The sequence below is a fragment of the Phalangium opilio genome, unplaced genomic scaffold (genome assembly GCF_054372755.1).
Source record: "Phalangium opilio isolate 3A_F unplaced genomic scaffold, DU_Popi_V2 ptg000070l_1, whole genome shotgun sequence".
NCBI lineage: Eukaryota > Metazoa > Arthropoda > Arachnida > Opiliones > Phalangiidae > Phalangium > Phalangium opilio.
The window spans coordinates 11522082-11534995 of record NW_028324182.1 but is presented as its reverse complement, the minus strand read 5'-3'; the positions used below and the strand labels follow the sequence as shown (position 1 = coordinate 11534995).

Below are 12914 nucleotides of genomic sequence, written 5' to 3'. Positions count from 1 at the left end.
TTTAAACCCTTAAACGTATTTGGATTAACGTGTGGTTTGGTTTTATTTTTGAAACTTTGTAGAGCAAACATAACGTCGTGCCTCAACTCGTCAAAAACACATAAATAATATAAATTTCAAAAACAAATCATCATTCTCCGGCGTGGTTTGGATCGTGTGCGGGATAGGGTGGGCCAAAATATTTTTTTTTTTTTTTGAATACAGTTCTGTTGTCAAATTGACTTACTTTTTTTTTTTTTTTTTTTTTTTTAGAGTTGCGAGTGTCTATTTGACAACGGTACTTGTTGCGTTTAGTATAGAAATAATGGATTTACCTGATGGCTTCTGTACAGTTGGAATGTAAGTCGATCCGTGGACGTCGGTAGGATAGATGGGCGCGTCTGTAGGAAAATCCCAAGCTGGAAAGAAATATGGGAAAAGGTTATTGATTGATAGAAACGGTTGTTCTTTTAAGAGCGGTTCTTACTTTTAGTTTTGGCTTTAACTATGACGCTGAACATTCCATCGCCCAGGACATTTTTTGAGAGCACTTGGAACTCGTAGACGCTATCTGGCTGAAGATTGTATAAAGTGATAGTCGTGGCAGCGTCGGGAATCACCTTGATCGTTCGCCATTCACTGTCTCCCTGGTCTGCTAGGCGGTACCTGTTACCGCGATTATCCCACCCCGTAATTTGAAAACCAAGCCCCGATATTGGTTTGATATCATCTTAAGACTTACCAAACCACGTAGCTTTGTTCGTAGCCTCCGTCGTAGGCCGGAAGCCAGGTCACAGTGGCAGCAAAGGCACTGGTGTTGACAGATACATTCGTAGGTGCGTGAGGAGTCGTACCTTAGGGTGAATATCCGTTAGTTTAAAACCTGAAATGAACGTGATTATTGGTACTTACTCTCGACAAGGAGCAAGGTGCTGGTGACCAGCGTGGCAATTTCGTTTTCGAGGACACATTCGTACCGTCCATGGTCCTCTTTCTTTAAACCTTTTATCGTCAGGTTTCCTCCTCTCAGTAGGCTTCGATCTTTAGGCAGTTTCTCCAAATCGGCCTTTTTGGTAAGGTTTTCATCGTTAAAGGAGGTTACGTTTAAGATAAGACGAATACGTACTCGTCTCCACGTGATAGTTGGCTTCGGTTGTCCCACTCCATCGCACGGCATCTTCACTTCGCTATTAATGGCTCCCTGGTAGGTATCTTTCGGCTTCACTGTGAACATCGGGGGTTCTACAAAGACCAATTTGATTGAGTGAGGCATCTCTTGGCGGATAAAATCGTGACGGGATGGTACCGACCTCTGACGAGAACTTCCATGACGCTGGAAGTACCAGCAGTTCCGTGGATATTGTAAGGGGTGCACCTGTACATGCCCTGGTGTTCCTGACTGACCCTTTGGAAGAGCAAAGAGCCGTTATTGAGCGTGACCACACCGGGCGTGGAATTAGGGTCGAAAGGCCGTCTGTCTTTGGTCCACGTGATGAACTGAAAAGGAGGATTGGCCTGAACGTAGCACCGCACCACTCCCGACAAACCCAGAGGAAGATACTGGATAGTCGGCGAGTACGTCACCCGAGCTGGGTCTGTGTATAAGGACGGTTATTGAGCGCGCGTCAATTAGCTTGGTTTCGTTAGCCTATTGGCATATTTACATTCGACACTGAGATAGGCGGACGCGCTTTCGGGGTTGCCAATCCCGTTGGTAACCTCGCAAGTATATCGGCCTGAATCTTCGGAGGACGTCGGATTGATAAATAGCGTCCCGTCTCGTCGCACCAACGTCCTGGTTTCCAGCCAAGACAGCTGAGAAATTTCCACTCCGTTGTGGAACCACCGATGCGATACGTTCGAAGGGAGCGCCTTCGCTTCGCAGATAAACTCGGCTTTGTCCCCTTCGAGTTTCGTGATGTTTCGAGGAGGCACGGTAATCACAGCTGGTCCTAAGAGTTATCAAAGTAAAATATTCACCACCCACGAACTACAATAAACCCTATAACTGAAAATAAAACCCAGAGCGTTTGGTGAGGGTAATTCAAACCCACACGGATCGGAGCGGAATTCCGAGAAAAGGGAAATTTTTCACGTAGCCCTAGAACGGGCTTAATTAAAATTAGCCTACTTAATCACGCTCGCTCGCACGCGGAGAATCATCTTCAATTAGAAAACATAAATAATGACGCAAAAAGAGTCGCCCGAAGAGAGAAATAGGAGAATAAGACTAGATTGTCATCGGGCGGGGTTAAAAATAGACGACGTCTTACGTTCGTCTTAGAGGAAATGAAAGGGCATCTGGACGACGTTTAAATAGATCACCGTAGGAGACTCACGCGGTCAAAGAATTTCTCTTGATAACTTAATTTCGGACGTTTCCTCGCTTTAAAACTCCGGGTTTGGAATGGAAGCAATACCCGAAAGGCGCTGCCCGAGGGACCGAGATGACCCCGGGGATAAACGGAGCCCTCTGCTGGAGTTAACGGAGAAAAGGAAAATTTACGAGCGTTTCAAAATCCGCTTTTCACAAAAGTCGCCGGAGATTTAAGGCTTACTCCTACTCTTTAGGAAAAGTACCACGTTAGGATTAAGTTTCTACCACCCTTCTCTCCTCTCTCATTGCCGACAATGTCAAAACTTGGTCCTTCCAGAGAATAAACGCAACAGCTTATAGAAGCCTAACTTTCAAGATGATGAGTTGTCCTATGATATAAAACGAGGTTGTTGGCCCATAGGGAGATTGAGAATGGGTGGAGCAAATCGGAGCCCCAATTTTCATCTATAAAATGTTGACACCGAGCTGGACGTTCACGAATGTATACGATCATCCCGCGAGTATTGATAAGCTGCTTAAAACAATCCTAGGGTTTCAAACAACGAGCAAATATAAATATTGAAACTGAATAAATTCATCGCGGATCAACGCTGGTCGAAGTTACCCGCCTTTCCTGCCATGAAAAGTTTTTGGGGTTTGAAGGTGTATTAGCATAAAATTACGCCGTTCTGACCTTTCTCGACTCCCGCAGATTAAATCCAGCATCCGCCTCCGGGAGTTCACGGCTTCTCGCGCGTCATTCGAGGTCCGGTGAACGCGTAACGCGTTTCGAGATCAGAGCCATGTCCCCGCCAAAAGCTAGTTCGGCGGGAAAACTAACGCCTAAACTTAAGTAAATCATCTATTAAGCTCTAGACAGCTTAATCCTCGAGGGGCTACGGAAAACATGGCCGAGAGAAAAGAGGTGCGAGAGAAATTGCGCGGAGGAAATTGTGGACCTCGGGAAATCTGAGCAAATATTTACGGATTGCCACCACCAGTTCTTTGTAAAAAAAGAAGGGTTTTTTAAAGTGGTTATACCAATTCGAGCGTAAGGAAATCACGAAAAGCTGAACTATCCCGTTGGCGGCGAGTGACTATATAGGGAAAGAGAAAATTAGGACACTGCGGTTGAAGAGGTCCTTGCAAAAATTACGTTTACATAAATTAAGATAAATTCATATTGCAAATATTGGGTTACGCGAAACGTTTGACTTTTTTCCATTAAACTAAATCATTCCCTTTTCTGATTACTAAATTAACTTTGCACTGCCACGGACAGACCCAGGAGTAAAATTTTGGCGTGCGTTGACAAGCGTTTGGAAAATTGGGCAATTAAAATTTGCTAGAAAACTTTGCATGACAGGTAGGCATAGGAACGGTTCATAATTTTCGACGACAACTGGTAGGTTAAAAAAAATAGAACTTCCATGGTAAAATAATGGATATACTTACGAGCGAATTAAGGCATCATAATTTTACGTTAATTAAAATGAGAACTTGTCATTAGAAATATGGCAATAGAGCCAGCCCAATAAAAGGTAATAAGTCACGAAATACAAACTTATATACTAAAGGACGCGGTTGAGTTTATGATGGCGTATATAATATTGTTGAAGAGAATAGCGAGCGACAGACGAGGGGATGTGGATGTGGGAGGGGGGGGGTAAGTATAACTTCCTGTTAACGCGATGGTGGTTTTGGTTTGAGGGAAGATGAATCACTGTCGCGTTGGGTAAGAGTTACCAGTATACAGCGTTTAGACTAGACATACCTGCCACTATCACTTTGGAGACGGCAGTGACGCTTCCTTCACGGTTTCTCGCCATACAGAGGTAATCGCCGATATCCGTGGTCTGGATTTTGGCCATCAGTAACTCCGTCGGCAGGATATGAAGGTTTGTCCCTTCTTCCAAGGGCATGTTATCCTAACAAAGACAAAAGACGAAAGACGTCAAACCGCGGCCAGGAACAATAATTATCACTCTCGTATATAAACAGAATATATTAACCGGAAAGTTAAAGCAAATATATTCTCCACCTCATATAAGGGACTTGATACACCAAGATCTGATATCTCAGAGCTAATCTACTTTCACCTATAAGCATTGGCATTGGTGTCTCGGAGGAAGCGATAAGAGAAGGTTAACTAGGCGGAAGCGCCATTCATTTCGGGACAGCGTACCCTTTACCAAAAGAATAAATTACCTTATTCAAGAATATACGCAAACCTAATTTGCCAATTTTCGGCGTCGAGCATCGGAATCAACTCGATGGAGCGAGAAATTATTCTAGATTGACGCTTCAAAAATTACCTTTCAAAGACCGCCGCATTTCGTCATCTATCATTTATCTATTTAATTCTCTAATTTTTAATTTAAAATATTAATATAACTATAGTATTTTTTAGTTTGCGCTCCGGCAATATATCGCGCTATGAATATTTCAGTTCGATAATGCCCGTCAAACGTAACGTTATGGCTATAAATGAAAATATGAGACTAATAAATTGAAGACTCACCTTATACCAAATTATGGCTGGCGTTGGCGTACCCTCAGCTTCGCAGGGTAGAGATACGGACTCTCCCACTTTCACGTACACTACCTCTGGAGGCTTAGTCTTAAAATGCGGAGGAGCTGTACATAAAAAAGATAAAAAAGAAAAATCACTTAAGGATGAAAAAGCTCCGGAATAAGTTACAGGGAAGAACCGCGATAGCGTTCGCCACCGCCGTAAAAATCTTCCTCGAAGAAGCGGAATTCCCGAATGAAAAATGGGCCTAAACGTCTAATTTCTTATCGACTACCATTAAAGAGGAGGATTAGTTCTTGATGTTCCGAATAAGTAAGAAAACCGATTCATTAGTCTGACCCCTTCTACTCTCTTTCTCTATAGATACTCCAAAGAATTATCCGCCAAAGATTAAGAAGAGTAAAGGTACTGGAGTGGAAATCGTACGCAGGGACAACGAATCAGACGCGCATTTCAAGAACTTCACGGTAAAAAACGTACTTTAAAATTAAAACTGGTCAAATTACACCTAACCTAATAGCGTTTCCATGTTTTTATTTTCTATCCGATGGAAGAACAGCTTCAACTTTTATGGGGTAATTAGTTCCAGACCTGGATTCCCAAACAATATATACGCCAATGGACTGAAGTGAACAAAAGATTCGGAAATACAACGAATTCACACGGCGACAAAGAGACCCTGAAACCGCGTGTCCTACTTTACAAGTAATCTACAAACTTTAGTAAACAATTTCAGTCTCCTCGAAGTCTCTAAACGTTCGAGTTCAAATTGTAACTAAAAAAACAATCTAAGGTACACGTATAAGCTGCAAACCGTATAACTTTAAAAAAGAAAGCGAGTCCGTTCCTGGAATTTGGGAAAAGCAAGAAGGACCAAGCAAGAGCAACAAAATAAAAAATTGTGTTTTCCGTTTTCCCAGATGAAAACGAGGATGAAAGAGGAATGCGGGAGATGTAAGTAGAAGGAGAGAGAGTAAATAGAAGGAATAGGAAAACCCAAGCTCCGATTGGTAAGCGGTTAAAACGTTTTCTCCGGGCGGTGCCCTCCCCCGGCCACCCAACATGTATAGAAGCCAGCCTGGGTCTTCTTCATCCATCGCTCTCTGGAAGTTATACCCATGGGGTATACCCCCTTTCTACCAATACCCCTCCGAAATTTAAACTCTCGACAGCAAAATTACTTATCATTCCCAAGCTTCTACCAACATTTAGTTTTCTCTCGTTCCCATCTTCAATACGAATGCATCTCAGACTCAAACTCGAAGCAGGGTGTGTGTGTGGCTATTTTTCTAGTATAGCATCTACAGGGACCCACATACGGTAAAGATAATACATTTTAAAGGTCATTAATTCGTATGTTGTCTGCTAGAAAAGCCCACATGAAATATATCAACATGGTTCTTGATGCGATGTTTTTCCTCTAAAGCGTTATTGGTCAGTGTTTTCCGTCTTTATTAGTAAGCAAGCGTAGGCTGTCCACCTTCCCTAGAATCGCTAACAAGCAAGGGGCTAGAAACTTGGTCCCAAGTTTCTAAATATATAGTTACAGTCCGCAATAAGGCTTTAGTGACGTAAACGTAAACGGTGACCTTTAGGGCGACCATCTCTCCATTTTCCCCACCAACCTCTCCCCGCGGTTCTCCTCTTATCCTCTCCTATAGGAACCACCACCATCATTCTATCGCCGAGGTTCCCAAAACTTTCGGGAATCGTCTCGGCCTCCGTCGTTGGTAGTCAAGGAAACCAGTGTGAGAGAGAGAGACAGTGAGGAGAAAACGGAAAAATATCCACGTGGGAGATGGCTCTGGAATTCTATACGGAGAGACGACGGTGGGAAGGAGGGATGAACGTATATAACTGTACTATACTCAAAATGAAGGGAGGAGGATTTTAAATAAATTGAGATAAACCCCTGGCTACCAAAGAAAATTCAGTTACGCGCGGGAAATTACGCGACCGGAGTCCGTGGATATAAAAGATCTATTAAAAGAAGAGACGCCTAGCGGCGAATGAGGGAGAAATTTCCCCATCCAAGTCCTATTTTCACTGAACACGAAAACACAATCTAAAGTCATCTAAGAGCGCAACCCCAACCAAACCTTCATCTACCAAGCGATTTAAGATGGGAACGAACGATCACTGAATACCCTTCGGCTACGATGAAAACTAAGCTTGAAATACAGATATCCTACAGCCAAAACAAATGTCCTCAAAAACCAAAGAGTATAGAGAAGGAAAAGGGGGTGGGAATGGTTGATTTTCGGTTCACTTCATCCGGGCGCTTCCTCATCGGCAAAAATTTTAGTTTGGGATGCTGCGCGTGGATCGAGTGATGTTGTACCGTATACTATTCTATAGAACCTACCAAAGTCAATAAAAAAAGCGTGCGACTGAAATGATAAATCTAAGGTCTCGCTTGGTTAGGAAAGGCGCGGGAAAAAGAATCGAAGAAGAGCGAGAGAGAGAGAGAGAGAGAGAGAGAGAGAGAGAGAGAGAGAGAGAGAGAGAGAGAGAGAGAGAGAGAGAGAGACGATGGAAGAGACTGTATTGGATAAAAAAAAGAGAGATGGAGAAGGATGTTCGATCGTTCGATTCCGCGAAAGATCGAAACTTAGGTAAATGTTATTCGCGCGCATTGAAACTTGTAAGCAGCGAGGGTGGTAATGGGGGGTTTTAGTTAAGTTTAGCCGCGCAGCGCAGGACCTTATTGATCATTCTTCTTTTGGTTATTCTCAATTCCAATGGGGATTTTAGTTTTACATAGGTCCTTTTCTCCCCCACCGCGAAAAGATGCTCTCTTTCCTCCTTTGACTTCAATTTAGTCCCCCACCATACTCCACACACCCAACACTATATATATATATATATATATAATCGGAAAATGTTAAGTTAAAATATTCCTGGTCGATTGGTTGTCGGGAAAAGTAGTAAACCAGTGACAGGGGATGGTGGAAGAGGGACGCAAATAGATGCACGCCGGATTGAGTTACGAGAGTAAAATTTTTGATCCTCGCCACTTTGCTAATTAAAATCCAGCTGGGAAATTTGTATAATTGGGGAGTTTATTGGACATCCAATTTGTTACGTTACTAAAAGAAAGTCGCGTGAACGTTCACTGGCATCTAGGGATGAAGCAGTGAAAAAATAAATAAATAAACTTTTCCGATGGAGAATTTCCAACAGGGTTCTGAATTTTTAGTTAGCAAAAAATTTAATATTGGAATGAACTTAGATTACAGTCAGTTTGAATGGGTTAAATGTAGTGCGAACGGGCCAAGGTCAAAATGTCAGGTGCGCTATACGCTATGGATCCAGCCAAGGCTCGCGTTACAAAAATTGAATTAAACGCCTCGAAAGCCTGTCAGTTCTTATAGTCAGAGATCTAACACCGAGAGCTACGCTTTTGCCTTTTACAACGGCTAAGGGAATATACACTAACACTAGGAGAATTGCCCCGGGAGAAAAAGATCACGATGAAAAAAAAAAGAAAAAAGAAATGGCGAGTTAAAGAGATCTAGCGGTATGTGAGGATGGGCCCTGAGCGGATCTTTTGTACTTAGTCGACTTGGCGCTGATTCCCAATATATATTTTTATTTCCTATATATAAGGGTGTAGAGAAGACGGCCTGAACGAAGAGGAACTAGAAAAGGAAAAGAAACAGTGACAGGCTCCCGAAATGTTCGAGAAGAAGTAGACGTTTGGGAGGAATCGACGGTGATAGAAAGTAATAAAAAGAGGAAAGTTCTACCCCCCTCCTTTCCTACGCAAATAGAAAAACAGACCATTTTTTTATTTTTATTCTCGACCATCTTTCTCACTTTCTTTCCTGAAGGGGCCTGAACGGATCACTAGAAAGAGAGGAATTGAGGAAAGGTCTTCACCTGGCTTTTAATATCTCAAAAAAAACCTTACCAAGGCCTACTACTAACGATAGACGCTTGGCCTAACCCCTAAACTAAACTAGTTAAGGTCTTCAACAATCTCTTCTCCCACACAAAAAAAAAAAAATAAAAAGGGATTGTTCGAATAAAAAAATATACGCTATATAAGAAAAGGAAACCTTTAGCTTTCGATCGGCCATTGCAAAGAAGAAAAAGAGCATCTTCACACGTTTCAAGGTGTTAGTTCCAAGATGAAATCGAAAACGAGGCAAGAAAAGGTTCGAGAGAGTGAGAGAAAGAGAGGGAAAAGGAGTTCAGGCATTCAAACGTGATCAAAGGAAAAAGAGTTTGCATTTTAAAATTTTCCTTGAAAGACGAAAGACTGCAGCGATGGAAAAAGAGAAAAAAAAATCTGATCGTCTTTAGCGCGGAACATCGGAGAAAAAGCGTTTTCACCCGATGGGGAAAGTGTTTCTTACGGAATTCAACCCTTCTATCTTCCTTTTTCCGAACAAATTCAGCTCAACCGATTCGATAAAGAATACGAAGAAGAGAGAAGACGAAATTCTTAAGAATAAAAAATAAATATTCTTAAAAAAAATCTTAAAGAGGTTGCGCCGAAAGAAAGAAACGGGGGGAGGGTGGACCGAGAGATATAGAGCTGTAGGGACGCAACGGCAACGCTGGATGTTACACGTCCGTTTTCTTTTGACTGGCACAGTCTTTGTCAACATCCGTTTTCTTTTCTCTCACTCTCCCTCAATCGAATAGTCTCGATTCCGTCACGTTTCTCCATGAGAAGAAAGTCAAGAAGTATAACAATGTAAAGGATGCTCGCGAATACAACTGATTTGAAAATAGAACGCGAAACGTTCATCTTCAATTTTAACACGCTTTTTTGGGGTAAAAATACTGATCTATTTCCGATGTTCATTGACTGAAGGGAGCGTTTTGACATTTACCATTAAGAGAAACAGTGGGATCATAATGACGAACTCGGATTATGGTTTTTATCAGAAATAATAAACGGTAGGTTGAAAATAGGGTATAAACTTCCATGTCTGAGAGACAGAAAAGAAACCAGGACACAAATTTTAACTCGAATCTAATAAATCGGGAGGCCTGGGGTGTGTGTGGAAAAGGGCAATTTCAACCTTCCTCAGCACGCACTACCCCTTTTCGTCGAAACGTTTCCGAAGAAAAAATTCCAAAAATCAAAAGAGAGAGGAAGAAAAAACATAGGAACTAGGGGCGCTACGCTGGAAGCGACAAACAATTCGGAAAGGAAATATTGAAATGGTCGCGAAAATAACCCATATAGACTTTCACCCACGCACCACCCTTTACCGACCGTTCCAATAAACATTCTAAAACCTCCTCTCCTTCCGTTTTGGCTCTTGAAAAAGAGAGAACATCAAAAGACCGTACAAATATAACAACGATTCGGGGTATAGCCTTCTCCGTCCCCACCTCCACTTCTAAATCCAACAACCCTCTATTCTTTACTCCACTCGGCTAACGTCATCAATTTCTCCGGGTTTTCGGCTCTTTGAAAACGAAAAATCCATCAACGATCATCGTTGGAAGCCATATTCCCGACAAAACGCGCGGAGCTACTGACTGTAAAGTTCAATGGAATCGAATGATGAAAAGTCAAGGAGGGTGTATGAGGTTTATAAGAGATCAGTAGAGAGAGAGCTCGGTATGTTATTTTTAAACCTCGTTCAAAATTCTAAAGATTAATCATGAATTATTCAGACCGCTCGTGAATATTGACATTATCATTAAAAATATATAGTATCTACGCTTTAAACGTTAACATATCATAGATACGCGGGGCAGCCCCAGAGGCTTCGTATGATGTAGAAAAACCCACAGTAAGGTTTCGAGTTACGGATCAAAAGTACACTCCAGCGAGAGCCGAATAAGTTCTTGGTTCGACGATATAGATAGGTCTGCACGAGTTTCAAGTTACGAATGTCCCCGCGAGCACGAATTGGTTAAAGGTTATTCAAGACGTATTTTCATCATATCTTCCTCGTCCCCAACATCCTTCCTCTAAGTCTCTAGTTTGATTTTTTTTATCCCCATTCCAGTAACCTCTTCCCTCTCCTCTTTCTCTCTTCTTCATCTTAAGATGATGAAATTTAAATTAGCATCCTCTCAGGCGAAACAGTTTGGGTTGGGATATAAGATGACGGGGAAAATGTTCTGAAGAGAATTGGCTTGGGAAAAAACTAAGAGAAAAAAAAATGTTCTAGATGCAATACAGAGCCCCCTAGTGCGTAGTACTTTTAATTTGATATAAGATAGCTATAGTTTCACAGCGACGTACACTCCCCGTGACACGGACTTAAAATACATTAATAAACCGACAGGGAGAAACCTTCGAAATGTAGACCAACTAGATTTAATACTAGAAAAATTTTCGGAGTCAAACCTTCTACAAACAAATTTGGCCTATTTTTATTTAGAAGCGCAGAACCTAGCCAACCTTGGCAAAACATATTTTTTCCTCGTCTCTTGATGTATATTTTCCCCTGAAAATCTATACACAAGACACAGATCCACCGCATCACCCAAACTCTAAAAAGAAGTCAGACTACGTTCCATTTCTGTTTCCGCGTTCGAAAGCCAAATATCGGATAGGGGGGTAAAAAACGTCGCATCAAGGGGAGAAATATATCCGCGTAGGCTTTAAGATCGAGTAGATCTGATGGCGTAGGAGGGGTTACGCGCGTAGGTGGATCAAAAAAGGGAGGAAGGAAAAACCAAAGATAGAAAAACAAAATGGAAGAGACAGCGGCGAAGAAGGATGAAGAGAGAGAGAGAGCGAGGTAGGTGGTTTATGGTTCTGGGGATGTTCGGATCGTTCCAAAAGACGCATATCCGGAGCCTAAAAACGACGACTGCGAACTGCTAGAGAGTGAGAGAGCCAGAGAAGTGAAGAAGTAGTAGAAAAAGATCCAATGAAAAAAAAGAAAAGAAGAAAAAGAAGATGAAGTCCGTAGGAAAAGGAGAATGAAGTCTTGACGGTAAAGCCGATAGAGAAGAGAGCGAAAGGAATTTCCAGCCTCCTTCATCCTCGACTCTGGCCAATTCAGAGGAATCTATATGGATTTAGAGATCCATATAGAAAAGGAGATTGGGGAAAAAAAGAAGTGTATAAGAGAGAAAGGAAGAAGCTAGGGGAAAAAAATAATAAACGGTCGTGCGAGGCTAAAGGGATATAACAAGCGGAAAGCAAAAAGAACAAGAAAAAAAAGGGCGCCGAACGTTCCAAAAAATCCTTTTACGCAGTCGCGATATTTTGATCCTACGCTAGTACTAGGACGATCTAAATCTTTACCATCGTGGACGGTACATACTAAAGTATTCTGGTTAAGAAAATAGGCTCATACAGAGAATTGATCAAAAATAAATGTGTAGCACACACTGGAATATCTTCTAAACTCACAAAATCTCAGAAGAAACTCTATACTCTATATTAAAAAAACTAACTGCAGAAAGGATTGGTAATAATTTAGGCTTAAAAACATTAAATTTTTGAATCGTTTCTGACAGTAAAAAGGACGAAAATATGAAACCCACGCCGCCAAGACCCATCTAAAACTATTCACTTCCTCCATTCAATATAGATCGTCACCTATAAGTTCTAAGACGAGAGAGAGAGCCATCGGAATATCAAAGTTGGGAGTATGATATCAGAAACGGAGGAAGAGGAGAGGTGGAAGAATAAGGAGGAAGAGAAAATAAAATAAATAGAAAATAGGCTTAACGCCCCAACCGACTCCTGTGCAGATATACATAAAGGCGCGTGCAAAAAAAAGGAATCAAGATATTTTCTCTCGAAATACGGTCGTTAGGAGAAAGTTTATAACCTCCTCTCTTCTTTCTATTCTTTCTTTTACGAAGGAAATGATAGTAGGCCTAAAAAGGAGTGAGAGAGAGAAAGAGAGAGAGAGAGTATGAGAAAAATTGATTGGCGATAAAAATGCGAGAACACGAGCCAGTCGCCCGATAAGAATACTTCGGACAATGTAATTCGGAAAACATTCTTTCTACAAAACAGTCCTTCCATTGGGGAGGAAGATTCCTTTATACCTTTCAAAAGGAAAGAGAGGAAGAGAGACGATGATGGCCAAAAAGGAAAATAATAAGGGGGTGAACTAGGATAGGGGGTATCTCGCTACGAAAGACTCT

At 41.8% G+C, this 12914-nt stretch overlaps 1 protein-coding gene across 2 annotated transcripts in view; it reads right to left on the bottom strand.

Annotated features, from left to right (window-relative positions):
• Positions 1-12914, bottom strand: part of LOC149661629 (uncharacterized) — a 161886-nt gene that overhangs the window by 10732 nt on the left and 138240 nt on the right. For both annotated transcript variants that reach the window (XM_089843128.1, XM_089843129.1), the window contains exons 4-12: positions 4818-4933; positions 4071-4224; positions 1644-1931; positions 1290-1574; positions 1106-1221; positions 892-1045; positions 722-833; positions 467-645; positions 315-398 (exon numbers count right to left, since the gene is read on the bottom strand). In XM_089843128.1, coding sequence (XP_089699254.1) covers positions 315-398; positions 467-645; positions 722-833; positions 892-1045; positions 1106-1221; positions 1290-1574; positions 1644-1931; positions 4071-4224; positions 4818-4933 — 1488 coding nt within the window. The remainder of the gene's footprint in view (positions 1-314; positions 399-466; positions 646-721; positions 834-891; positions 1046-1105; positions 1222-1289; positions 1575-1643; positions 1932-4070; positions 4225-4817; positions 4934-12914) is intronic.